Consider the following 25,689-nt stretch of genomic DNA (forward strand, 5'->3'; position numbering starts at 1 on the left):
CTGCATCTTTGTTGCATTCTTCACATATGATTTGGCACAGTATTTGCAAATGTACACAGCTTTTCCTTCTACATTAGCTGCAGTGAAATGTCTCCACACATCAGATAGTGCCAGTGGCATTTTCCCGTAAAGATTAGAAAAAAAGAAGAAAAAAAAAATCAAATACAATTCCATGTACAGATAAATAGTTAAGCAGTTAGATTAAGCAATTATTTTGTAAGATAAATGTTTTTAAATTAAACATGTATGGAAACAGGTGAATTGACACTCCTCAGTTAGCAGGCTCAAGCAAGCTAAAACCCACATGGTAGCAGAAATTGTTAACAAGTTAGAAATTATTTAAACACACTGCTSTAGGCTACTATTTACTAGTTAACAAAGAAATATGTCATAAAATATATTCACCTTACCCAGTATTGTAATAAAAACTTACCAGAAAGCATATAGTCCTTGGCTCAGACAGTGTAGTAGTGCTGGCTCAATAGCATCTCATTAGTGTGCAMGATCTTGAGAATCAGCTGTACATGTGATGGAAGAGTGCACTGCACATGTGATGGAAGAATGCACTGTGCATGCAGAGGGTTGCGATTCCATTGAATWGGGGAAAGTTTAACCAACATATGCCACAAGACCTAGAAATGCCTTATGTGTATCCCACAAAAAAGGTTAATTGTTATAAGCTAACTTTTTTGATGAATTTAAGTAAATTCCCCAAATTCCTGACTTAATTTCCCATGGAAAATTCCCGGAAATTTCACGGAAAGTTTCCGACCCTTTGCAACACTAATTAAAACACATAGGATGTGTCTAACTATAGGAAAAATACAAGTTTTATAACAGACGACTCTTGGTCGACCATTATGTTTTGTAGTCGTGGACGGCCCTACAACATAGATTATTGTAACGATGTGTGCTGAGTGTCGGGAAGCAAGTTCAGGGAGTGAGTGTTTTAATAAATAAATGAAACAAACACGTAACAAACAACTCACCGACATGACCCAGGAACAGATACAGTAACGCCTTGGGAAGGAACCAAAGGGAGTTTTATTTTTTATTTAACCTTTATTTAACCAGGTAGGCCATTTGAGAACAAGTTCTCATTTACAACTGCGACCTGGCCAAGATTAAGCAAAGGAGTGCGACAAAAACAACAACACAGAGTTACACATGGGATAAACAAACGTGCAGTCAATAACACAATAGAAAAATCTATGTACAGTGTGTGCAAATGTAGTAAGATTAGGGAGGTAAGGCAATAAATAGGCCATAGTGGCAAAATAATTACAATTTCGCATTAACACTGGAGTGATAGATGTGCAGATGATGATGTGCAAGTAGAGATACTGGGGTGCAAAAGAGCAAGAAAAATAAATAACAATATYGGGATGAGGTAGTTGGGTGTACTATTTACAGATGGGCTATGTACAGATGCAATGATCGGTAAGCTGCTCTGACAGCAGATGCTTAAAGTTAGTGAGGGAGATATGAGTCTCCAGCTTCAGTGATTTTTGCAATTTCTTCCAGTCATTGGCAGCAATGAAGGAAAGGCGGCCAAAGGAGGTGTTGGCTTTGGGGATGATTTTAGAAAGAGAGGGTCCAGATTGTCTAGCCCACCTGATTTGTAGGGGTCCAGATTTTGCAGCGCTTTCTGAACATCAGCTAACTGGATTTGGGTAAAGGAGAAGCGTGGGGGGGGGGSTTGGGTAAGTTGCTGCGGGGGGTGCAGAGCTGTTGGCCGGGGTAGGGGTAGCCAGGTGGAAACCATGGTCAGCCGTAGAAAGATGCTTATTGAAATTCTCTATTATCGTCAATTTATCGGTGGTGACAGTGTTTCCTAGCCTCAGTGCAGTGGGCAGCTGGGAGGAGGTGCTCTTATTCTCCATAGACTTTAGTGTCCCAAAACCTATTGGAATTAGTGCTACAGGATGCAAATTTCTGTTTGAGTGACATATATAGGGAAGGTAATCAGYGAAGTGATTGAGTCCAGGTGAGTCTGATGACGCGCAGGTGCGCGTAACGATGGTGACAGGTGTGCGCCATAAAGAGCAGGCTGGTGGCTTAGAGACCAGCGAGGGAGCACACGTGACAGTACCCCCTCCCCGACACGCGGCTCCGGCCGCAGGACGCCGACCAAAATGACGATCCCGGGGATCAGGAGTGGACCAGTCATCTATGCTGAGGCGCGGGAGACCTGTCAGTCCAGCTGAGACGCAGGAGCATGGCGACCTAGAACGCCGGAGAAAGAGCATATGTTACGGTACCCCCTCCCCGGTGCGTTCGGCTCCAGCCACAGGACGCCAACCAAAGGGACGATCTCGGGGATCAGGAGCGGACCGGTCACCCCTGCTGATTGCGCGGGAACCTGTCGCCGGCTGGGGCACGGGAACCTGACAGACCGGCTGAGGCAGAGGAGCCTGGCGATCCAGCTGAGGCATTAGAGCCTGACGAGCCGATGGAAGCAGGGTAGCCTAGCGATCCGGCGAAGGCATGAAAGCCTGACGAACCGGCGGAGGCAGGGGAGCCTGGCAATCTGTCTGAGGCATGAGAGCCTGTAGCGGCTCCCGGACCCGACATCATTCCCACCYAAACAAAAAATAAAAATAACACTCCCTGATGCGATGTGTTATTCTGTAACGATGTGCACTGAGAGTCAGGAAGCAAGTTCAGGGAGTGAGTGTCTTAATAAATAAATGAAACAACCATGTAACACAAACAATGCACAGACATGACCCAGGAACAGAAACAATAACGCCTGGGGAAGGAACCAAAGGGAGTGACATATATAGGGAAGGTAATCAGGGAAGTGATGGAGTCCAGGTGAGGCTGATGATGCACAGGTGCGCGTAACGATGGTGACAGTTGTGCGCCATAACGAGCAGGCTGATGACCTTGAGACCGGAGAGGGGGCACACGTGACAATTATCCTCAATGAGACTATGAGATTATAACTGTGCCYCTGGCTACTTCAGTCCTGTAAGAGAATGAGCTCTGCACACCTCCCAATCCCAAATTGAATAGCATGGTTGCATGATTCACTTTTTATATCTGAGTCTTTTATGTGCACATTCTCATTCTATGGATAGATAGGCCTACCTGGAAATACTTTGGAAGTAGGATAACCAGACCGGCAAATGTAGCATATTCTAAGACAACAAAAGGCTTAAATTCAGATGTTAATAGGAAGTCATTATATTGTTATCAAGTTGGCTACAATGGCCAGACATCGTAGTTGTCTGTTGTTCTTAAAGTATTATTACTGTATACTATATGCTTTACTTGTTTCACTTTTTTGAATTGTGTGACCAACCTAAAAATTCTAGCATTTTCTTATGACTTACACTATATATACAAAATTATGTGTACACCCCTTCAAGTTAGTGGATTCCGCTATTTCAGGAACACCCATTGCTGATAGGTGTTTAAGATCGAGCACCCAGAAATCTCCATAGACAAACATTGGCAGGAGAATGGCCTTACTGAAGAGCTTAGTGACTTTCAACGTGGCACCGTCATATGATGCCACCTTTCCAACAAGTCAGTTTGTCACATTTCTGCCCTGCTAGAGCTGCACCAGTCAACTGTAAGTGCTGTTATTGTGAKGTGGAAACGTCTAGGAGAAACAACGGCTCATATGCTTATGTCCGTATGTTTACGGACATATTCAATCATATTCAATCAATCAATGTTTACGGACATATTCAATCAATCCTTATCCCAGTCTGCTGTTCCCACGTGCTTCAAGAGGGCCACCATTGTTCCTGTTCCCAAGAAAGCTAAGGTAACTGAGCTAAACGACTACCGCCCCGTAGCACTCACTTCCGTCATCATGAAGTGCTTTGAGAGACTAGTCAAGGACCATATTACCTCCACCCTACCGGACACCCTAGACCCACTCCAATTTGCTTACCGACCCAATAGGTCCACAGACGACGCAATCGCAACCACACTGCACACTGCCCTAACCCAGTAACTGGCGACAAGAGGAATACCTATTGTGAGAATGCTGTTCATCACTACAGCTCAGCATTTAACACCATAGTACCCTCCAAACTCGTCATCAAGCTCGGACGCGCGGTCTCGACCCCGCCCTGTGCAACTGGGTCCTGACTCCTGACGGGCCGCCCCAGGTGGGAGGGTAGGTAACAACATCTACCACCCGCTGATGACCATCAAACACTGGCCCCACAAGGGTGCGTTTCTGAGCCCTCTCCTGTACTCCCTGTTCACCACACGACTGCGTGCCATGCACGCCTGCCAACTCAAATCTCAAGTTTAGCGAGATGAACGACGTACAGATTGGTGAAGGAAACTGTGCATTACACCAACGACGAGACGAGCCTACAGGAGGAGGTGAGGCCCCAGGGATTGTGGTGATCGAGGAAATAAATAACCTACAGATCACGTCAACGTCAAACAGAAAGCCAAAGGAGATATATGTGGACTTCAGGAAACAGCAGAGCGAGCACCCACGCCTATCCAACATTCGGAAGGAGCACAGATGAGTGAGGAGAAAGGTGCGGAAAGATTTCTAAATCCTCGGAGTATACGACATGGTCACCGAGACGAAATGAACAATTGGATCACCCACCCAGAACAGCGGTCTGAGAGATAAGCGCAGCAGAGCAGGCGCATCTTCAACCTCAGGAGGCTGAAGAAATTTGGCTTGTCACCAAAAGCACTACAAACTTCTAACAGATGCACAATCGAGAGCATCCTGTCGGGCTGTATCACCGCCTGGTACGGCAACTGCTCCGCCCACAACCGTAAGGCTCTCCAGAGGGTAGTAGTCTGCACAACGCATCACCGGGGGCAAAACTACCTGCCCTCCAGGACACCTACACCACCGCATGTCACAGGAAGGCCATAAAGATCATCAAGGACACACAACCACCCAAGCCACTGCCTGTTCACCCCGCTATCATCCAGAAGGCGAGGTCGTACAGTGCATCAAAAGAGGACCGAGAGACTGAAAACAGCTTCTATCTCAAGGCATCAGACTGCGTTAAACAGCCACCACTAACATTTAGCGGCGCTGCCAACATACGACTCAACTCCAGCCACTTTAATAAATGGGAATTGATGAGGGGGAAGAAGCTAGATAGTGAATAAAACGTGTAGCGCAACTAGAAAGCCACTGACAAACGATATGCAACGATTAGAGAGATGAGCAGAGTTAGCATAACACCAAAGTAGGCGATAATACTATCAATCGTCATAGATGTTATAAACTATGACTACGCGAGACTAAGTGACACAATCTACTGGCATCTTGCCAAGTTAGTGCCGATTCGAAAGCAGTGTGAACATAGCGAGCGTACATTGCGACTAAGTAGCACGTTAGAGATGTACAAATATATCGTATGTAAATCCCTCTCAGTGAAAAAGAGGAGGCAGAGGAAAAGGGAGAAAGCAGTGAAAGAGAGGAGCCAGAGAAAAGGGGAGAAAGCAGTGAAAGAGAGGAGGCAGAGGAAAAGGGAAAAGCATGAAAGAGAGAGGCAGAGAAAGGAGAAGGCAGTGGAAAGAGAGGAGGCAGAGAAAAGGAGAAAGCAGTGAAAGAGAGGAGGCAGAGAAAAAGGGAGGAAGCAGTGAAATGAGAGGAGCAGAGAAAAGGGAGAAAGCAGTGAAGAGAGGAGCAGAGAAAAAGGGAGAAGGCAGTGAAAGAGAGAGCAGAGAAAAGGAGAAAGCAGTTGAAAGAGAGGAGGCAGAAGAAAAGGAGAAAGCAGTGAAAGAGAGGAGGCAGAGAAGAAAAGGGAGAAAGCAGTGAGAGAGAGGAGGCAGAGAAAAGGAGAGAAGCAGTGAAAGAAGAGGGAGACAGAGGGAAAAGGGAGGAAAGCAGTGTAGACGAGAGGAGACAGGAGAAGAAAAGGGAGGAAAGCAGTGAGAGAGAGGAGGCAGGAAAAGAGAAAAGAAGGAGGAAGCAGTGAAAGAAGGAGGCAGAGAAAAGGAGGAAAGCAGTGAGAGAGAGGGAGGCAGAGAAAAGGGAGAAAGCAGTGAGAGAGAGGGAGGCACAACTGAGGGTTGGTATTAAAGTAAGTCAAGGTGTGTGGAAGAAAAATGGCTAGGTAGAGTTACTTGATATGTTAATTAGCATGCGAGATTGTGCGGAGAACTAAGAAGCACAAGCATTTCGCTACACTCGCATTAACATCTGCTAACCATGTGTATGTGACAAATAAAATTTGATTTGATTTGATTTGGTAGGCCACACAAGAGCTGAAGCATGTAGCACGTAAAAATCGTCTGTCCTCGGTTGCAACACTCACTACCGAGTTCCAAACTGTCTCTGGAAGCAACGTCAGCACAATAACTGTTCGTCGGGAGCTTCATGAAATGGGTTTCCATGGCCGAGCAGCCGCACACAAGCCTAACATCAACATGCACAATGCCAAGGGTCGGCTGGAGTGGTGTAAAGCTCGCCYCCATTGGACTCTGGAGCAGTGGAAACACATTCTCTGTAGTGATTAATCACGCTTCACCATCTGGCAGTCCGACGGACGAATCTGGGTTTGGCGGATGCCAGGAGAATGCTACCTGCCCGAATGCATAGTGCCAACTGTAATGTTTGTTGGTGGAGGAATAATGGTCTGGGGCTGTTTTTCATGGTTCGGGCTAGGCCCTTTAGTTCCAATGAAGGGAAATCTTAACGCTACAGCATACAATGACATTCTAGACGATTCAATAGTTTTGGGAAGGCCCTTTCCTGTTCCAGCATGACAATGCCCCTGTGCACAAAGCGAGGTCCATACAGAAATGGTTTGTCGAGATCGGTGCGGAAGAACTGGCTTGCACAGAGCCCTGACCTCAACCCCATCGGACACCTTTGGGAGGAATTGGAACGCTGACTGCGAGCCAGSCCTAATCGCCCAACATCAGTGCCCGACCTCACTAATTAATGCTCCTGTGGCTGAATGGAAGCAAGTCCCAATGTTCCAACATCTAGTGGAAAGCCTTCCCATATTAATGCCCATGATTTTGGCATGAGATGTTCGACGAGCAGGTGTCCACATATTTTTGGTTATCTAGTGTAGCTCCTGTGTGGCTCAGTTGGTACACCATTGCACTTGCAACACCAGTGTTGTGGGTTCGATTCCCACGGGGGACCGATATGAACATTTATGCACTCACTACTGTAAGTTTCTCTGGATAAGAGCATCTGCTACATTACGTWAATGTAAGATAACAACAACTAACCATTTGGGAAACACTGTCATAAAATAACTATATTACATAAAGGGTTGTAATAAGTACTGCATTACCATCACTGCGGTGGAAGTAGTTGTCAAAGTCATATTCCCCGTATCTTCAAAGACAACAGCTGAAGCAGAAGAAAACTTGGAGCGGACACCCTTTGCCCCCTGATAATAGAGCTACAGTATGTGGCTGTTATCTGAAAGATAATTGAGCTCTCTAAGAATGTCAGCTATTTTTAATCGTGAGGGGAGGAACTTCTGTTTAAGAGTACAAATCAGATTATTCTCAGAGAGCGAGTGGTCACCTTCACATGACAAAGCTCATCTGTCTCGCTCTCTCTCTCTCTCTTTCTCTACCCCTCTAATGAAATTGTTGTCACGTTCCCTGTACTCTCTCTCTCCCTTTCTCTCTCTCTCTGCTGTCTTCCGCTATGCCGCAGGGCTCTCTTGCTGATGTAATTTATTCTATGTCTCTGCTAGCATCAGGGAGAGCCTCCTAAAGTGAACGCTCTTCATGCAGACAGCTCCTGAGAGGCTCTGCTCAGCTCTGCTATTACAGTGAGGACACATCGCTTTTGACGTAAAAAGCACTTAGTGATTGCAGTCAGAGCCTAATTGAAGCAACCACAATAGCCGTCAGTTAAGAAGAAAATCAGATGTGACATTGTTGGATATTCGTTTTGTGGCCAGTAATTGCCACTGTGTCGCAGGATGGTGACTTCAACAACATTGGGGAGGTTTTGGATTTTGCAAGGGGTAGGGAAGAGTGTGATGGGTAGGGTATATGTGTGAGTGTGTAATAGGCAGGCTGGGTTCACCCACTACGGGTAATATGTCATGCTGGTCTTGGGATGTGGACATTAGAAGACTGCTGACTTTCTGTTTCTGTTAATTTATTGTTTCAGGATTGCATTCCATTACCATGACCACAGAAAAGGGATTGCCCATGGAGATGAAGAGTACCATGGAGGGTGATGTCAGGAGGACCAATCAGGTTGGAGAGCTGCAAGACTCACAGTCGTGTATCATTTTGCACTTCACATCTAATCATTTAGCATTTGCATTAAACCTACAAAACACAGTATATCATAAAATGGAGCAAATCTTTTAATATTATGCAGTGTGCATTGTATCGTATGCCTTTTGTGGTTATTACATTAATGTCCACATCATTTAGCCTACTGTTTTGAGATTTCATACATTGGCTTGGTTACTAAGTCAATAAATTGTGGTTTATGACGTCTTATTTGAAACTTTTCACTTATCTTAAGGATCATGACAGTAAGACGTCAGATGACTATCATGGGGACATGGATGACAGCTCAGAGAAGACCCCCAGCAAAGCATCAAAATCCCCCCAGAAATCTTCCAAACGCCCCAAAACCGTTCCTGTCAAAATCACCCTACTTGACGGCTCAGAGTATGAAACTGGAGTAGAGGTATTTATTATATGGGATTTCAAATATTTTGGGGGGGGATTTCAAATATTTTTTTATGAAAAAAAAAATGTGGTCCCCCTTTTTTGTACAAAGTTGAAATCAGACAGGAACATAGAGAGTTTAGGGGCAAAGACAGGAATGACCATGACTAGGGCTAATCACTAGACCAGATAAAAATTCTGTGAAATAAATTATTTTAGGCGGCATCTTAGCAAGATGAGCAGCAGCTTAGCATGTTTGGTAACACTTCAAGAATAAGGATAGTGCCAGTTACAAAGCAATCTGTCCCTTGTAGTGTTTAAATGCTAATAAATCGAACATGCTGAATTGTAGACATTAACAAGTTATATCCAAGTTGCTGCAAACACACCTCTATCTATGTGCACTGCCTGGAGCTCATTAGCTTCTAGCAAAGGTTGTAGTTATCAGGTATGAAGGTAAGACCCAGATGCAGACAATGTCGAATTAACAATGGTTTAATAATCCAACGGGGTCAGGCAATAGACAGGTCAAGGCAGGCATGGGTCAGTAAACCAGAGGTGGGGTAATGGTACCGGACGGCAGGCGGGCTCAGGGTCAGGGTAGGCAGAGGTCAATAATCCAGAGGTGGGGCAAAGGTACAGATCGGCAGGCAGAATAAGGGTCAGGCAGAATGGTCAGGCAGGCGGGCTCAGAGTCAGGGCAGGCAAGGGTCAAAACCAGGAGGGTGAGAAAAAGAGAGACTGGGAAAAGCAGGAGCTGAGACAAAAACGCTGGTTGACTTGAAAAACAAGACGAACTGGCAACAGACAAACAGAGAACACAGGCATAAATACACAGGGGATAATGGGGAAGATGGGTGACACCTTGGAAGGGGGTGGAGACAATCCCAAAGACTTTTTCTTAATTAGTGATATTTATGTATAGGATGAGTAAGAGAGTTCTGATTTTACTTGAACACAAGGTTCACTCAGACAGTGACTACAGGCTGTGTTTTCTGAGGCTGCTACTTACAGCCCTCCCATATCAATGGACCTCTTGATTCAGTGTCCTCTCTCTCTCTCTCTCTCTCTCTCTCTCTCTCTCTCTCTCTCTCTCTCTCTCTCTCTCTCTCTCTCTCTCTCTCTCTCTCTCTCTCACACTCACACTCACACTCACACTCACACTCACACTCACACTCACACACACACTCACACACACACTAGGGTTGAATATTTTACAAATGTTCCATCCCGAGAATAAGTCACTTTTCTTCTGGGTAACCTGGTATTTCCCGCCAAAACCGGAAGTGTCATTCAAAAGCATAACAAAATATATACATATGTCTGGATTTGATTAGAGCTTTGATCAGCATGAAAATTCAAACCTGATGCTACCTGAGCCCGATGACCCATATATTAAATACATTTTATGATCTCTACATTAACAACATTTAATGAGCCCAAGCCAAAAAAAGCCCAAATGATTGTGCCATTATCCAATACATTCTGTATATGATAAATCTACTGCACATTACGCAAAACAGAAAAACATAAAAGCCCATAGATGTAGCTAGCTATATGCTCTCTTGGGTAAATAAATGAAACAAGCTCCAGTAGGCTAATCTTTTTAAGTGTGAACTGTATTACTGTACTGTATTCTATTATACTCTAATACAGTGCATTTGGAAAGTATTCAGACGCCTTGACTTTTTCCACATTTTTTTTAACGTTATTCTAAAATAAAAAAAATGTTTTTTAGAATTGTTTTGCAAAATAAATAAAAATATATATACAGTACCAGTACTTCGGGCTCCCAAGTGGCGCAGTGGTCTAAGACACTGCATCTCAGTGCTAGAAGCATCGCTACAGACCAACCTGGTTTGAATCCAGACGGTATCACAAACGGCTGTGAATGGGTGTCCCATAGGGCGGCGCACAATTGGCCCGGTGTAGGCCGTCATTGTAAATAAGATTTTTTTTTAACTGACTTGCCTAGTTAAATATATAAAAGAATATACAATTTTGGACACACCTTCTCAATCCAGGGTTTTTCTTAATTTTTACTATTTTCTACATAGTATAATAATAGTGAAGACATCAAAAATATGAAATACCACATATGGAATCATGTAGTAACCAAAAAAGTGTTAAGCAAATCAAAATATATTTTATATTTGAGATTCTTTAAAGTAGCCTCACTTTGCCTAAATGACAGCTTTGCACACTCTTGGCATTCTTTTTAATTTGTGAAATTTCCTTCCTTCTTAATGCATTTGAGCCAATCAGTTGTGTTGTAACAAGGTAGGGAGAGTATACAGAAGATAGCCCTATTTGGTAAAATACCAAGTCCATATTATGGCAAGAACAGCTCAAATAAGCCAAGAGAAACGACAGCCCATCATTACTTTAAGACATGTAGGTCAGTCAAGAACTTTGAAAGTTTCTTCAAGTGCAGTTGCAAAAACTGTCAAGTGCTATGAGGAAACTGGCTCTCAGGAAAAGAAGACCCAAAGTTACCTCTGCTGCAGAGGATAGGTTCATTAGAGTTAACTGCTCCTCAGATTGCAACCCAAATAAATGCTTTACAGAGTTCAAGTAACAGACACATCTCAACATCAACTGTTCAGAGGAGACTGTGTGAGTCAGGCCTTCATGGTTGAATTGCTGCAAAGAAACCACTACTAAAGGACACCAATAAGAAGAAGAGACTTGCTTGGGCCAAGAAACACAAGCAATGGACATTAGACAGGTGGAAATCTGTCCTTTGGTCTGATGAGTCCAAATTTGAGATCTTTGGTTCCAACTTCCGTGTCTTTGTGAGATGCAGAGCAGGTGAACGGATGATCTCAGCATGTGTGGTTTCCACCGTGAAGCATGGAGGAGGAGGTGTGAGGGTGTTGGGGTGCTTTGCTGGTGACACTGTCAGTGATTTATTTAGAATTCAAGGCACACTTAACCATCATGGATACCACAGTATTCTGCTGCGATACGCCATCCCATCTGGTTTGCGCTTATTGGGACTATGATTTGTTTTTCAACAGGAAAAGGACCCAAAACACACTTCCAGGCTATGTAAGGGCTATTTGACCAAGAAGGAGAGTGATGGAGTGCTGCATTTGATGACCTGGCCTCCACAATCACCCGACCTCAACCCAATTGAGATGGTTTGGGATGAGTTGGACCGCAGAGTGAAGGAAAAGAAGCCAACGAGGGCTCAGCATATGTGGGGACTCCTTCAAGACTGTTGGAAAATCATTCCTCATGAAGCTGGTTGAGAGAATGCCAAGAGTGTGCAAAGCTTTCTTCAAGGCAAAGGGTGGCTACTTTGAAGAATATAAAATATAACATGTATTTTGATTTGTTTAACACTTTTTTGGTTACTACATGATTCTCTATTTGTTATTTCATAGTTTTGATGTCTTCACTTTTATTCTACAATGTAGAAAATATAAAAAATAAAGAAAATCCTTGAATGAGTAGGTATGTCCAAACTTTTGACTGGTACTGTATATACTGAAATATTACATTTACATAAGTATTCAGACCCTCTACTCTAAGGGGGGTCAAAGTACGGCCCGCAGGCACTTCAATCCGGCCCGCGAGACATAATTCTTCTTTTTTTTTCTCCCCAATTGTTAGTTACAGTCTTGTCCCATCGCTGCAACTCCCGTACAGATTTGGGAGAGGCGAAGGTCGAGAGCCGTGCGTCCTCCGAAACACGACCCAGCCATGCTGCACTTCTTCTTGACACAATGCCTGCTTAACCCGGAAGCCAGCCGCACCAATGTGTCTGAGGAAACACCATACACCTGGCGACCGTGTCAGCATGCATATGCACCCGGCCCGCCACAGAGGTCGCTAGAGTGCAATGGGACAAGGAAATCTCTGCCAAACCCTTTACTAACCCAGACGATGCTGGGCCAAATTGTGCACCGCCTCATGGGTCTCTCAGTCACGGCCAGCTGTGACACAGCCTTGGATCGAACCCGGGTCTGTAGTGACGCCTCAAGCACTGCGATGCAGTGCCTTAGACCGCTGCGCCAATCGGGAGGCCCCCGCAAATGTATTTTAACAAACAATTGATCCCCCCAAAAATGCGGCCCTCCGTTGAATTTCTAAATCCCGATGTGGCCCTCATGCCAAAAAATTATATCCAACAAGCTATTCTAGTCTAGCTTTTCCTGCATGGGACTCCAAGATCTAAGGAGCATTTTTTAAGGAGAGAGGCCAGCGGAGCACAGGTGCGTGCGTATTGCGCAAGAAACAGAGGCTATAAGTTAGAAGCTTATTATGCATAACCCATCATTAATTAGCTAAATATAAAGCTAATACTGCATTGAATTTATTACCTGAAAGAGGTAGGCTAGGGCATCTATATATAGGGCTGTATATCAATCTACTGTAGAACAGGATTCTCTATTTTGGATGCAATTTGAATGGCACTGCACTGATTTTAAGCAACAATATTCGAGTGATAGGCTGTTTTAAAACTCTGGACTCTTTACAATTTAAAAACAAGGTGACCACCGAACGCCAGACCGGAGATGGGTAAATTAGACTCACATTCAGTCTTTATATTACTGTAGCATAGGCTATGCTGCAGCAAATGTAGGCCTACCTGTCACAATAAAAAAAGTTATGATGCTGAGACGATAGGTCTACATGCATTGTGAACTCCACTACATACTGAGATGGGCTGTCTGTCCCAACCATGAGCGTTGATTCATCATGCAGAGGCCGCAGACGAGCCACATTTAGACATTGCATATCATTTAACAGTTTCAGTTCACTCCATGCTGTTCATATAAATCATTTCTTCAGATTTATGATATTCTCGCAAGGGATTGGTTTTGGGCAGTAAATCTCGGTAACTGGGTTTCCGACATTTAACCCTAACCCATGCACTCACACACACACACACGCATGCACACACACACAGTCATGCTACACATGCTATACTAGTATTCCCAATGAGACAGTGAGTGACAAGTGTGAGAGGAGACCTCCCATTGAGGTGGAGCTGGACTTACCCCCATAGATCATGTCGGGACTGTAACATTGGTAGCTGGAGGTGACTGAGTGGGATGTGTTATGGGGGGGTGAAATATGTTGGGGGATGTACTAGAGGTTTCCCATATCTACCCCCAACCTCCCCCCTCTCTCATCTTCTGCAGTGACATCAGAAGCATTCAGTTAAAGGATAGGAAATCTATACAGTTGACGTTTTAGTAGTTTTGTACGACCAAGGAGAAAATAGATTGGGAGATTGCAAGAGGGAGAAAGAGGGAGGAGAAGAGAGAGAGTTAGCGAGAGAGAGATAGAGGGAGAGAGAGAAGAGAGTTGTGTGTGTGTGTGTGTGTGTGTGTGTGTTGTGTGGTGTGTGTGTGTGTGTGTGTGTGTGTGTGTGTGTGTGTTGTGTGTGTGTGTGTGTGTGTGTGTGTGTGTGTGTGGTGTGTGTGTGTGTTTGTTGAAGTTGGACAGGGATGGTTTGGTGTGGGTGAAGCATACGAATATTGTACAAATCTCCAGACACATTAATGTACACTCTTAGAAAAAAGGTGCTATCTAGAACCAAAAAGGGTTCTCCTATAGGGACATCCTCAAAACTCGTTTGGAAACCTTTTTCTAAGAGTGTAATGATGTACAATGAAGAACTGTGCCTTAATGGTATACACCAAAAAGCAATCCACACCACTTTCTTATTGATCTTTGGTGCTTAACATTGCTGATATTGATTAAGTACAGTGCATTTACCTTGTTAAATCTCTAACCTCAAGCCATACAATTGATACAATAATTATTAGACCGGCCTGCCTGTCTTTTCTCATTCTAACCAGTCTTCTTAACAGACACAGACCACACATCATAGACAGATGAAGCAACTGTTGATCAGGCCAGTTCAAAGAATTGGGCCGTTCCACAAATAGAGTGCCTTTTGTGTTCCTTTGATATWTTAGAAATTGTGCACCAATATTAGATTTTAAAAGCCTGTTATATTAAATGAACTGCACTTTAATATGAACCACAAGTAAAATTAAATAAATCCGATTTTTTATATGAATTAACACTTGCTAATGTGCCAAAAATMTGCATTTTGATATGTCACTGGTCATGTTTTTCCAACTTCTAGGATTTAAACCCACTTTACACCAACATTTCTCCAAGTTTTCACCATTACTAACCAAGTTGCCATCCAACCATTTCATGCGGATGAATTACCTGAAGCATAAAACCGACTGGGCTGATGGAAACAGGAAATGTCGGTGCAATTTCCTAAATGTCAACAGACAATTTGTTAGTTCACATGGTGAGATCTTTTTGTGTCGGTAAAATGTATTATTTGAGAAATGGTGGTGGAAACGCCATTATGCACAAATATTGGTAGAATAATCATCATATCGAAGTAAACTTGGAGTCACGCGATGATACTGTATGTTGTGTTGTCCTCCCACCACGACTTGGGAAAGCATGCAGTTTATTAGGCTACAGATGAAATAAGTTATAATTAACTTCACAGGGTGGTGAAAGTGCACTGGGATGAGATTGATGCTCCTATCCAATAAATATTGAGGGTCTTATTCAGGTGACATGATAATTGATACTCAGCTGCCGTTTGACAAGTAAAAATGATCTCACTCTTATCCATAATAATCTAATCCTACCCACACTGTAGCCTATCTGGAACCTGTAGGCTGGAGATCACGTGCCAAGACCAGAGCTGGCACATTTGCTATTTAACTAGTGACGGGGGGAAAAATCGATACAGTTACATATCACAATAATAATATTATTATTTTTGTGCTAGTTGGCTGTACAAAACTCCTGTATTTTTCCTTCATAGCTTGTTTCCCATCTTCTTTTTAAATAGGGAGCCAATTTGTTTTCAGCACTTTTATTTACCATGTTAAAATGAGAGTTCAGTTCAGGTTACACTGTTGACCTTAAACTAGTTTTGTCATGTCTCTCTCTTGTCCCTCTGCAACAGACATATGGTGAGTAATATGTTTGGAACATCGAATCGCAATAAAATCACAGTATCGAATCGCAATACATATAGAATCTTGAGAATCGTAATACATACCATATTGGCACCAAAGTATCGTGATAATATCMTATCGGGAGGTCTCTGGAAATTCTCAGCCCTATATTTAACGCACCATTTTTTGTTACAAAACCATCACTAAAGCTGAAAATGCTATGGAACCACATTCAACTTTTGATTTTTATTCTGTACATGAAAACTTAAGGGAAAAGTGCCTTTTATGTGCACTACATCATCACGCACAGTTTTTTATCCGCAACAAGTCAGTTTGATGAAAACACAATTGGTGGGAAAATGTACATATTTTCTTTATCAGGATTTTTGAAAATGATTATTTATTTCATGTGATTAGTGATTCATTTACGTCTCTCCCTCATGTTAAGGTCAACCCTGTTATGTGAACCAAACTCTCGTTTTAATATGTTGAAACTATTCCTTTTTAAATATTTTTTTCTAAAGAAACATTGAAATAATAGTCAAATCATAGTGTAAACTGGTGAACTGGTTCTATTCTTTGGACATTTTCTGGGGTTTTGTGGTGGAACACTGAGCGTGTCGAGCATAACACACCAACCCCGTTACCTAAAGATACAGTAGATAGGCGAGATTTTTTTTTTACATTAAATTTTTTTTGTAAAGCTTGCATTCATTTGCACACAACAAGCTTCCATTCCCCCTGTCACAACGGGATTCATGGCTGATTTAAGATGAAAACATCAACCCTGTTACGGTCAACTCTGTTACTTTCATTGGCACCTACTTGGCATCTACTATAGCAATTGAGATGTGATAACATGTTTCTTATGAAGTTGAACATGTGCTCTTTATGACAGAATCTTAAAATTAGTTGTAATTGATTAATTTGTATTAATTTGTTAAACCCAAATGACAGTCCCTAAAAGGCACTCTACTAGTGGAACAACGGAGGTACAGTAGGAAGGCTATGATACCTTGGGCCGTAGCCAATCAAGACTGGTTACCATCACCACACACTACTCCTTTTGCTCTCGAAGAATACAAGATAAACCCATTTTTTATTATAGTAATTTAATTAATAAGACAATAAAATGTGAAAAAAATATATCCTTAACTGGATATTAATTTCCCACCACATTTCTTGAATGAATMAATGTTTATGAAAGAGAAGGAGTTTTGTCTAAACTTGAAAAGGCCTGTTTTTAATATTCTATTCTATACTGTTGTCCAGTATAGCCTTTCTTACTTGATCAATCTTATCACTACTTAACTTAACACTCTCTCTGAGACTAGCTATTAGCCCATACCCAGATACTGTCTCCCTTCATCGTGTTTGCCTGGACCATACAGTCTCTAAAATGGATTTGCAGGATTACGCCAAATGGCTTCTAATGCAATCAGCCCATAGAACTAGTGTGGCAGAAATGTGATTGGAGGCAATTGGGACGGGAGCGAAATCTCATCAACAGCTTAGTTGCAATGCTTGGGGGGACCACCTAAAATGTGTGTTGCAATTTAATTTAGTTAGAAAATCCAATACGCTCCAAAATTTCTCAGCAGCCACTACGTTAATCGCTCCCTCACTCGCTCGTGGTTGCTGTATTTCACCAGACTGGTACCACAGCATTTCTTTGATTAAAGGCCAGGTTATGTTTAATGTTTCATTAATATTTCATTTATGTTTCATTAATAATTTTGCAAGGTAATGGCTACTGTACCAGTTTTCTTTAAAGGAGTGTAACAAAGCCATGTGCCCCACCATTCACAAGACAGAGCACAGACAAAAAGAAAAGGAACCTATTACTTCTGTTTCCATGGTAACAGCTGCTTGGTTGCACTGTCGCCGTAGGAGCCAGGTTTCCCGGGAGACGAGTGTGGTGTGTGTGTGTGTGTGTGTGTAGACTGCATCTGCCAAAGCTGCCTCTGAAACACTGAAACATGCAGTGTGTCGGCTCTAAGCCCTAAAGGGGTGAAAACTAGGTGTGGCCCTGTGAAATACTAGCGGTTCCTTCCTTTTGTAGCCATTGCCTAGCCTTTCCTATCCCTCAGGGCTGAGGAGGTACTGGACCATGAAAATGTCTGTCAGCCAACAGAAGGGCTGGATTTTCATGCTGATGGTATTTTCATAGTGTGATGAAAGAGATTTTTCATTTAGTCAGTTAATCTAATAGATATAAATACAGTATAAGAGCGTCTGCTAAATGACTTAAATGTAAATGTATATATATAATTTAACCAGGGAAGTTAGTTAAGAACAAATTCTTATTTACAATGACGGCCTACCCCAGCCAAACCCTAACAAGGCTAGGCTAATTGTGCGCCGCCCTATGGGACTCCCAATCACGGCCGGTTGTGATACAGCCTGGAATCGAACCAGGGTCTGTAGTGACACCTCAAGCACTGAGATGCAGTGCCTTAGATCGCTGCGCCAATCGGGAGCCATGATAATAATTCCATGATGCATTTCCTAAACCACCGGACAAAAATGTTTTTTTAAATTCATAAATAGCTCCTGTATTTAAAGATGCACTGTTACTGTATCTGTATTGAAAATGGGCTATGCAGTATTTTGGCAGTGAGATTCATTCTGATAGGGTAGAAGAGAAATCCAGCATATATACAAGGTTATGATGATATCACTTGACTCACTGGTATCTTACTGAATATGACAAATCCCCACAACACCAAACCATTCCTGTGTGTGTGTGTGTGTGTGTGGTGGTGGTGGTGGGGGGCGCATGTGTGCATTTTTATAATCATGTGTGTTTTTGACAGAAATTTGCCAGGGGGCAGTCCGTGCTGGACATGGTGTGTGGCCATCTGAACCTGCTGGAGAGGGACTACTTTGGCCTGACGTTCTATGACACAGACAACACCAAGGTCAGAATCTTCGTTCTTACTCCCACCTAGAACCCTCCCCCTCACTCCCACCTACTGGCACCTATAGTGCATTCAGAAAGTATTCACACCCCTTGACTTTTTCCACATTTTGTCATGTTACAAATTAATAAAAAATGAAAAGCTGAAATGCCTTGAGTCATTAAGTATTCAACCCCTTTGTTATGGCAAACCTAAATAAGTTCAGAAGTAAAAATGTGCTTAACAAGTCATTTAAGTTGCATGGACTCATTCTGTGTGTATAATAGTGTTTAACATGATTTTTGAATGACTACCTGAGTTGAGCAGGGAATTTCAAACATAGATTCAACCACAAAGACCAGGGAGGTTTTGCAATACCTCGTTACGAAGGCAATAACTCGTTACCTATTGGTAGATGGGTAAAAATAAAAAAGCAGACACTGAATATCCCTTTGAACATGGTGAAGTTATTAATTACACCTTGGATAGTGTACTGTATCAACCATGTTTAAAAAATATAGTTTTATTATTTTTATTTAACCTTTATTTAACTAGGCAAGTCAGTTAAGAACAAATTCTTATTTACAATGACGACCTTTAACAACCATTTTTTATTGTTTTACTTATGTATTGTATATTGTTTTTGTTGTTGTGTGGTTTTCATATAAGGCCTTGATCTTCCAACCACACCTGCACACCGTTTTTATTTAATTACATTTTTTATCTGTATTGTTGTCTATCACTTGTTTTCTTTGGTGTAAATAAATGTAACTAAACTAAATACACACAGTCACTATAAAGATACAGGCATCCTTCCTAACTCTCTGCCAGAGAGGAAGGAAACTGCTCAGGGTTTTCACCATGAGGCCAATGGTGACTTTAAAACAGTTATACAGTTTAATGGCTGTGATAGGAGAAAACTGAGGATGGATCAACAACATTATAGGTACTCCACAATATTAACCTAATTGACAGAATGAAAATAAGGAAGCCAGTACAAAATAAAAATATTCCAAAACATGCTTCCTGTTTACAATAAGGCACGAAAGTAAAACTGCAAAACATTTGGCAAAGAAATGAACTTTATGTCCTGAATACAATGTGTTATGTTTGGTGCAAATCCAACACAACACATCACTAAACACCACTCTTCATATTTCCAAGTATGGTGGTGGCTGCATCATGTTATGGGTTTGCTTGTCATCAGCAAGGACTAGAGAGTTTTTTTTATGATAAAAATAAATGGAATAGAGCTAAGCACAAGCAAAATCCTAGAGGAAAACCTAGTTCAGTCTGCCTTCCAACAGACACTGGGAGACAAATTCACCTTTCAGCAGGACAATAACCTAAACCACAAGGCCAAATATACGCTGGAGTTGCTTACCAAGACAAGATTGAATGTTCATGACTAGTTACAGTTTTGAATTAAATCAGCTTGAAAATCTCTGGAAAGACTTAAAATGACTGTCTAGCAATGATCAACAACCAACTTGACAAAGCTTGAAGAATTTTTTWAATAATAATGTGCAAATATTGCTCAATCCAGGTGTGCAAAGCTCTTACTGACTTACCCAGAAAGATTCACAGCTGTAATCACTGCCAGCAATGATTGTAACATGCATTGACTCAGGGGGTTGAATACCAATAAAGATAAAAGTGACATTTTAGAACTTAAAACATTTCTAGCATATCTATCTATGGTTAACATGGTTGACGTGGTATGCTCGACATGCTCAGTTTCCAACCACAAAACACCAGAAAATGGCCTAAAAGTGTAAATCCAACTCACCTGTTTTTACACTATGATTTGACTATTCGATGTTCAATGTTGGCTATCAACAACAAGGCAACTCCTATGACTAATTGGGAATGGGACGCAAGCGTAGGATTGATCACCCTGTCGCTGGCCGCCTTTGGGAGGGGTGATAGTGTGAAAGGCCGAAACACCCTAGGAACCAAAGGTACACTACTGACGATGCGCTCCCAAATTTCACCAGTCTCACTGTTCATGAACTCTTGGAAGTGCTTGCCACAAAGGATTAAACATCTCATCCTGTGTTCTTGGAACTCTGAATATCTGGACTAGTCCAGTGACTGCTGAGAAAGATCAGCTGACAACAGGGAAAGTCCTTGTGGCGGCACGGAGAGACGGCTGACAGGAGGGAATAGACCCCACTGGGACAGTCATGGGGTAGCTTCCATTTCTGTAGTTTCCCATGCTTCGCAGTATGTTGGAAACACCCGCTTTTAGCTACAGAAGTCAATATACGGAATACCCTAGAGTCTGCGAGAGCGGGGGCGGAAGATGACTCATTGGCTGACAACATGGTAACGACTGGACCGGAAACTACTACGAGTAATGAGAGCACAGCACAGAGAACACCACAGCAACTGTCACAAGTTCCGCTGCAACAGCGGGCCACAAACAGATGCAGGTATGTGTCTGTGGTTGGGGAAAGTTACATCACACCATGGGTTGAGGATCCACCAGGGAAAGAAGGGGTGTTTGTTCTGCGAAAGCGATCAAATCAGTCGAATGAAGCACAGCAACTGGACGCAAACCATAGTTTGCAGTGCATCAGTACCACTGTCATGGAGGACTAAACTCAAGCACCGAAGTAACAACTGAGGTGGAACCAACAACAGGAGTGGAACTCACCCAGCCTCCCAGACTGCAGTCGAGAGGAAACTACCAGGGCACAGACCGTATGTGAAGTGGCCTGGCGCCAGTGACAAGAAGTTGTGGGAAGCAGTGAATACTGACCTTACCTTGACCCTCGAGAAACTTCGGCACAGTGGAGAAGAAGTTGGAGAGGATGGGGGACATCATCTATGAGTACGGGGCAGAAAGCTTTGGAGTGCAAGAGGCAAAAGGCGGAGAAAAGGTTCCAACCCCACCAGTTTCCAGGAGGCAACAAGAAATCAAGCGCCTCGTCAAGAAAGGAGACAGCTTAAGAAACAGTGGAAGAAGCCTCGAAGTGGAAAAGGAGGGCATGAGGCACTTCAGGCTGACATTAAAACCGGTTGGCATCCCTCCATAGAGCAGAGAACCTACGGAAACGCAGAAGGAAGAAGAACAAACTAGAACTCGATTCTTAAAGATCCCTTCAAGTTCCTTAAAAGTCTCTTCACGAAGGAAAAAAGTGGAGCTCTAAAAACAACAAAGAAAGACCTAGAGGAGCACCTGATAACAACAAACTTTGACTCAAAGCGACATGAACATCTGGCCATCCCATCAGATATCCCACCCATTGAACCCGGAACATCATTGAGACCAGCCCTCCGACATGGAAAGAGGTGGAAAACACAGTTCGACGGGCAAGAACAGCATCAGCCCCGGGCAAATGGGTCCCGTACAAAGTGTATAAGAACGCACCAGACGTCCTGAGGTTCCTCTGGAGGCTTATGAGAACAGCTTGGCAAAAGAAGATAATACCCAAAGTGTGGCGTAGGCAGGCGGGGTCCTGACCCTAAGGAGAAGGATGCAGTGAACATCAGCCAATTCCGCCCAATCACCTTACTGAATGTCGAGGTGTAAATCTTCTTTAGGGTCATTGCCCAGAGGATGTCCGAGTACCTGCAAAGGAATGCGTACGTCGATACATCTGTACGAAGGCAGGAATATCAGGGTTCTCTGGCTGCTTGGAACACTCCAGCATGATCTGGCACCAGATCCAAATGGCCAAGGTGGAGAAAAGAGACCTCCTGTAGTCTTCCTCGACCTCGCCAATGCATTTGGCTCTGTGCCCCATGAACTCCTGTGGTCTGCCTTCAGATTTTTCACATACCGGAACCATCACAACGCTGGTGAAGTCGTACTTCCAGGATCTGCAGTTCTGCTTCACCACCTCAGAGTTCACCACCTCATGGCAGTGCCTGAATGTAGGTTATAATGGCGGGATGTACCATTTCTCCATTGGCATTCATAATGGCAAGGGAGGTTATCATCAGATCCTCAAATGGGTTGCTGGTGGACAGCGAGTCGACTCTGGTTTCGCTCCCTCCACTCAGAGCCTACATGGACGACATTACAACATTGACCACCACTGTCCCATGCACCAGGAGACTGCTCAGAAAACTCGAGGAGAACATCAGCTGGCCCGTATGAAGATTAAACCATCCAAGTCACGCAGCATCTCGATGTGTGAGGGAGTACTCTCTGACCTGAAATTCTTCATCGGAGATGACATCCCAACAGTGTCTGAGCAGCCGGTAAAAAGCCTTGGAAGGTGGTATGATGCAGCCTGAAGGACAAAGACCAGGTGCAACAGCTGCGCAAAGACATCAGTAGTAGCTACAGTCCATCGACAACGCCCAGCTACCTGGAAAGTTAAAGGCCTGGTGTCTGCAGTTTGGTCTCCTACCCCGGGTGTTGTGGCCCCTAGCAGTGTATGAGGTTCCAATCTCAACAGTGGAGAAGATGGAAAGAGGAGTCACAGGCTACTTAAAGAAGTGGCTCGGAGTTCCACGATGCCTTACCACCATAGGCCTCTATGGAGATGGTGTCCTCAAGCTGCCCCTCACCAGTCTAACAGAGGAATTCAAGTGTGCAAAAACCAGGCTCCAGATGACACTGAATGAATCTCGAGACCCAGTGGTGAGCAACACGCGCGCGACCTTGGCACTGGGCGCAAATGGAGGCCAGGAAAAGCAGTCCAGGAGGCAACAGCAGCCTCAGACATGCTGACATTGTGGGTCATGTTCAGCAAGGGAGAGGAGGCCTTGGGCTAACTAGCCGTGCTGCTTGGAGTAAGGCCACTGCACCAGAGCGGCGGAAGATGGTAGTGCAGGAAGTACGCCATCAGGAGGAGGCTGCAAGGCAGTCTCTCTTGCCAAACAAGGACAGTGGACTCGATGGGACAGTGTGGAGAAGAGGAAGATCAGCTGGAAGGATCTTGTGGGCCATGGAAGCGAGGCGGTTAAGCTTTTCCATCAGAGCAACATATGACGTCTTCCAACACCGTTAATCTTCACCAATGGTAGGTGAAGATCCGGACTGTGCCCTCTGTTCCATGCCAGCCAACTCAGGCACATTCTCACAGGGTGTAAAACAAGCCTCACCCAAGGACGCTACACTTGGCGTCACAACCAAGTCCTAAAAAACCTTGCGTCCGCCCTGAAGGACAAGCGAGCTGCCACCAACTCCCTACCACCCCCAGCAGCATCACACCCCTTAAGGACGACCTTTGTCCGCGAAGGGGCTAAACCACCGAAGCGGCTCTACACCATTAGAGCGAGACCAGCTGCGCTTGGCCCGCGACTGGAAATGCTAGCTGACATTGGCCGGCAACTTGTGTTTCCTCCGGAGATCGCAACCACCACCCTAAGACCTGACATGGTGCTCTGGTCCCATTCGCTCAGAAGGTCTTCATCATTGAGCTCACAGTACCCTGGGAGGACTCAGTAGATGAGGCTTATGAGAGAAAACATCTGCGCTATGCCGATCTAGCTGCCGAGCACGGCATCATGGCTGAAAACAGAAGTCCGACCAGTGGAGGTGGGCTGCAGAGGTTTTGTGGCAACATCTACAACCAGACTGCTTAGACCCTGGGATTAAGGGCCAGAGCCAGCGTTCGGCAATCAAAGCTGTATCAGAGGCGTCAGAAGGCAGCAGTAAATGGCTCTGGATGAAGAAAAAAACCCCAGCTGGGCCCCGAAGTGGAGGGCCAGGAGGTATGCGGTCAACAATGCTTGACTCAGGGAGGAAGACGCCCCTGCCATGCATAGTCCCGTGGGATGTTGGCTATCAACAACAAGGCAACTCCTATGACTATTGGGAATGGGCACGACGTAGGATTGATCACCCTGTCGCTGGCCCCTTTGGGGAGGGTGTATAGTGTGAAAGGCCGAAACACCCTAGGAACCAAAGGTACACTACTGACGATGCGCTCCCCAAATTTCACCAGTCTCACTGTTCATGAACTCTTGGAAGTGCTTGCACAAAGGATAGTAACATCTCATCCTGTGTTCTTGGAATCTGAAAAACTATTTTCAAAAGAATAGTTTTACCATGTTAAAATGAGAGTTCAGTTCATGTTACACTGTTGACCTTAAACTTGAGTGACAAAAGTAAATGAATTTGTAATGGCATTACTTAAGTACATATCTTCAGAAATTACTTTCCCAAAGCAGCTAAATAACTAGGGCTTTACAATGATGGAGAAAACATGGGAAAATCTTTGGGTTAAGTGGGTTAAAACCTTGCCTGGCTACCCATCCACATCGCTCCGGCCAAACGCCATGCCCCCTTATGTTTCTTCTCCAAGTCTGTGTTTTCTTTTCTCCCTGACTCTTTGAGTATGCGAACAGATTCTGACCTCTCTGATTGGTCTCAGAAACTGATGGGTTGGGCCAGAAACGGCCTTCATGAATCAAGAATCACATCATTTTGACATCACAAATGACTTATTGGATGGCATGTTCAGACTGATGTATGGAGCAATCGACAGAGCAGCAGAATTTGATTCACAATGAGTCGTCAGGGAAGTTAATATTCTAGAAGAACAAACATGACGTGGGACATGCCAAAATGGCGATTTTCAGAGAAAACAAACAACTTTAAAATGAATACACAGCTATTTGAATTTTGATTTTTAGCTGATTCCGAAGACTTCCAGTCATTGTCTCGTGAAACTACCTTTGACTTCCTTCATACTAGACGCAGAGACAAAAAAATMGTACCCTTCATTGCCAAAATATCAAACTATCCCTTTAACATGGTTTAGTTTAGTTAGAGCAGCGTTTCCCAAAATCTGTCCTGGGGACTTTTTGTTTTTTGCCTTTGCACAACACAGCAGATTTAAATAAAAAACTCATCATCAAACTTTTATTATTTAAATCAGCTGTGTAGTGCTAAGGCAAAAAATGAAATGTGTACCCCTTGGAGTCCACAGGACTGAGATTGGGATACACTGAGTTAGAGCATAGATGTACAGTGTGTGATCCAACTGTTACATTTAGTGTTTTATTACAATTCACACACATAATGTCTGAGGGCACTCTATTCGTGGAACAACCCATGTGCAGGTGACATTGTCCTTAAAAATCAGATAATGTATTAACCTTTTACTGCAGTAGTCTAAATCAGGGTCACACAGAGTGTTTCTTGGTAGTCTTAAACAAATCTACTTTGAAACAAAAGTATACACCTCACACACATGGTTATGGGCTTAAAAAAAGGAAGACACATGTACGATGTCAGATATAGATTTGAAATGTATTCC

General features: G+C 43.6%; 1 protein-coding gene across 5 annotated transcripts in view; it reads left to right on the forward strand.

Moving 5' to 3' along the window:
• LOC111966474 (band 4.1-like protein 1) overlaps nt 1-25,689 on the forward strand; it is a 109,521-nt gene that overhangs the window by 26,060 nt on the left and 57,772 nt on the right. For all 5 annotated transcript variants that reach the window (XM_023991130.2, XM_023991125.2, XM_023991126.2 and 2 more), the window contains exons 2-4: nt 8,096-8,184; nt 8,462-8,629; nt 18,383-18,487. In XM_023991130.2, the coding sequence (XP_023846898.1) occupies nt 8,113-8,184; nt 8,462-8,629; nt 18,383-18,487 (345 nt within the window). In that variant the 5' untranslated portion in view covers nt 8,096-8,112. The remainder of the gene's footprint in view (nt 1-8,095; nt 8,185-8,461; nt 8,630-18,382; nt 18,488-25,689) is intronic.

Source organism: Salvelinus sp. IW2-2015, linkage group LG7, assembly GCF_002910315.2.
Source record: "Salvelinus sp. IW2-2015 linkage group LG7, ASM291031v2, whole genome shotgun sequence".
Classification (NCBI taxonomy): Eukaryota; Metazoa; Chordata; class Actinopteri; order Salmoniformes; family Salmonidae; genus Salvelinus; species Salvelinus sp. IW2-2015.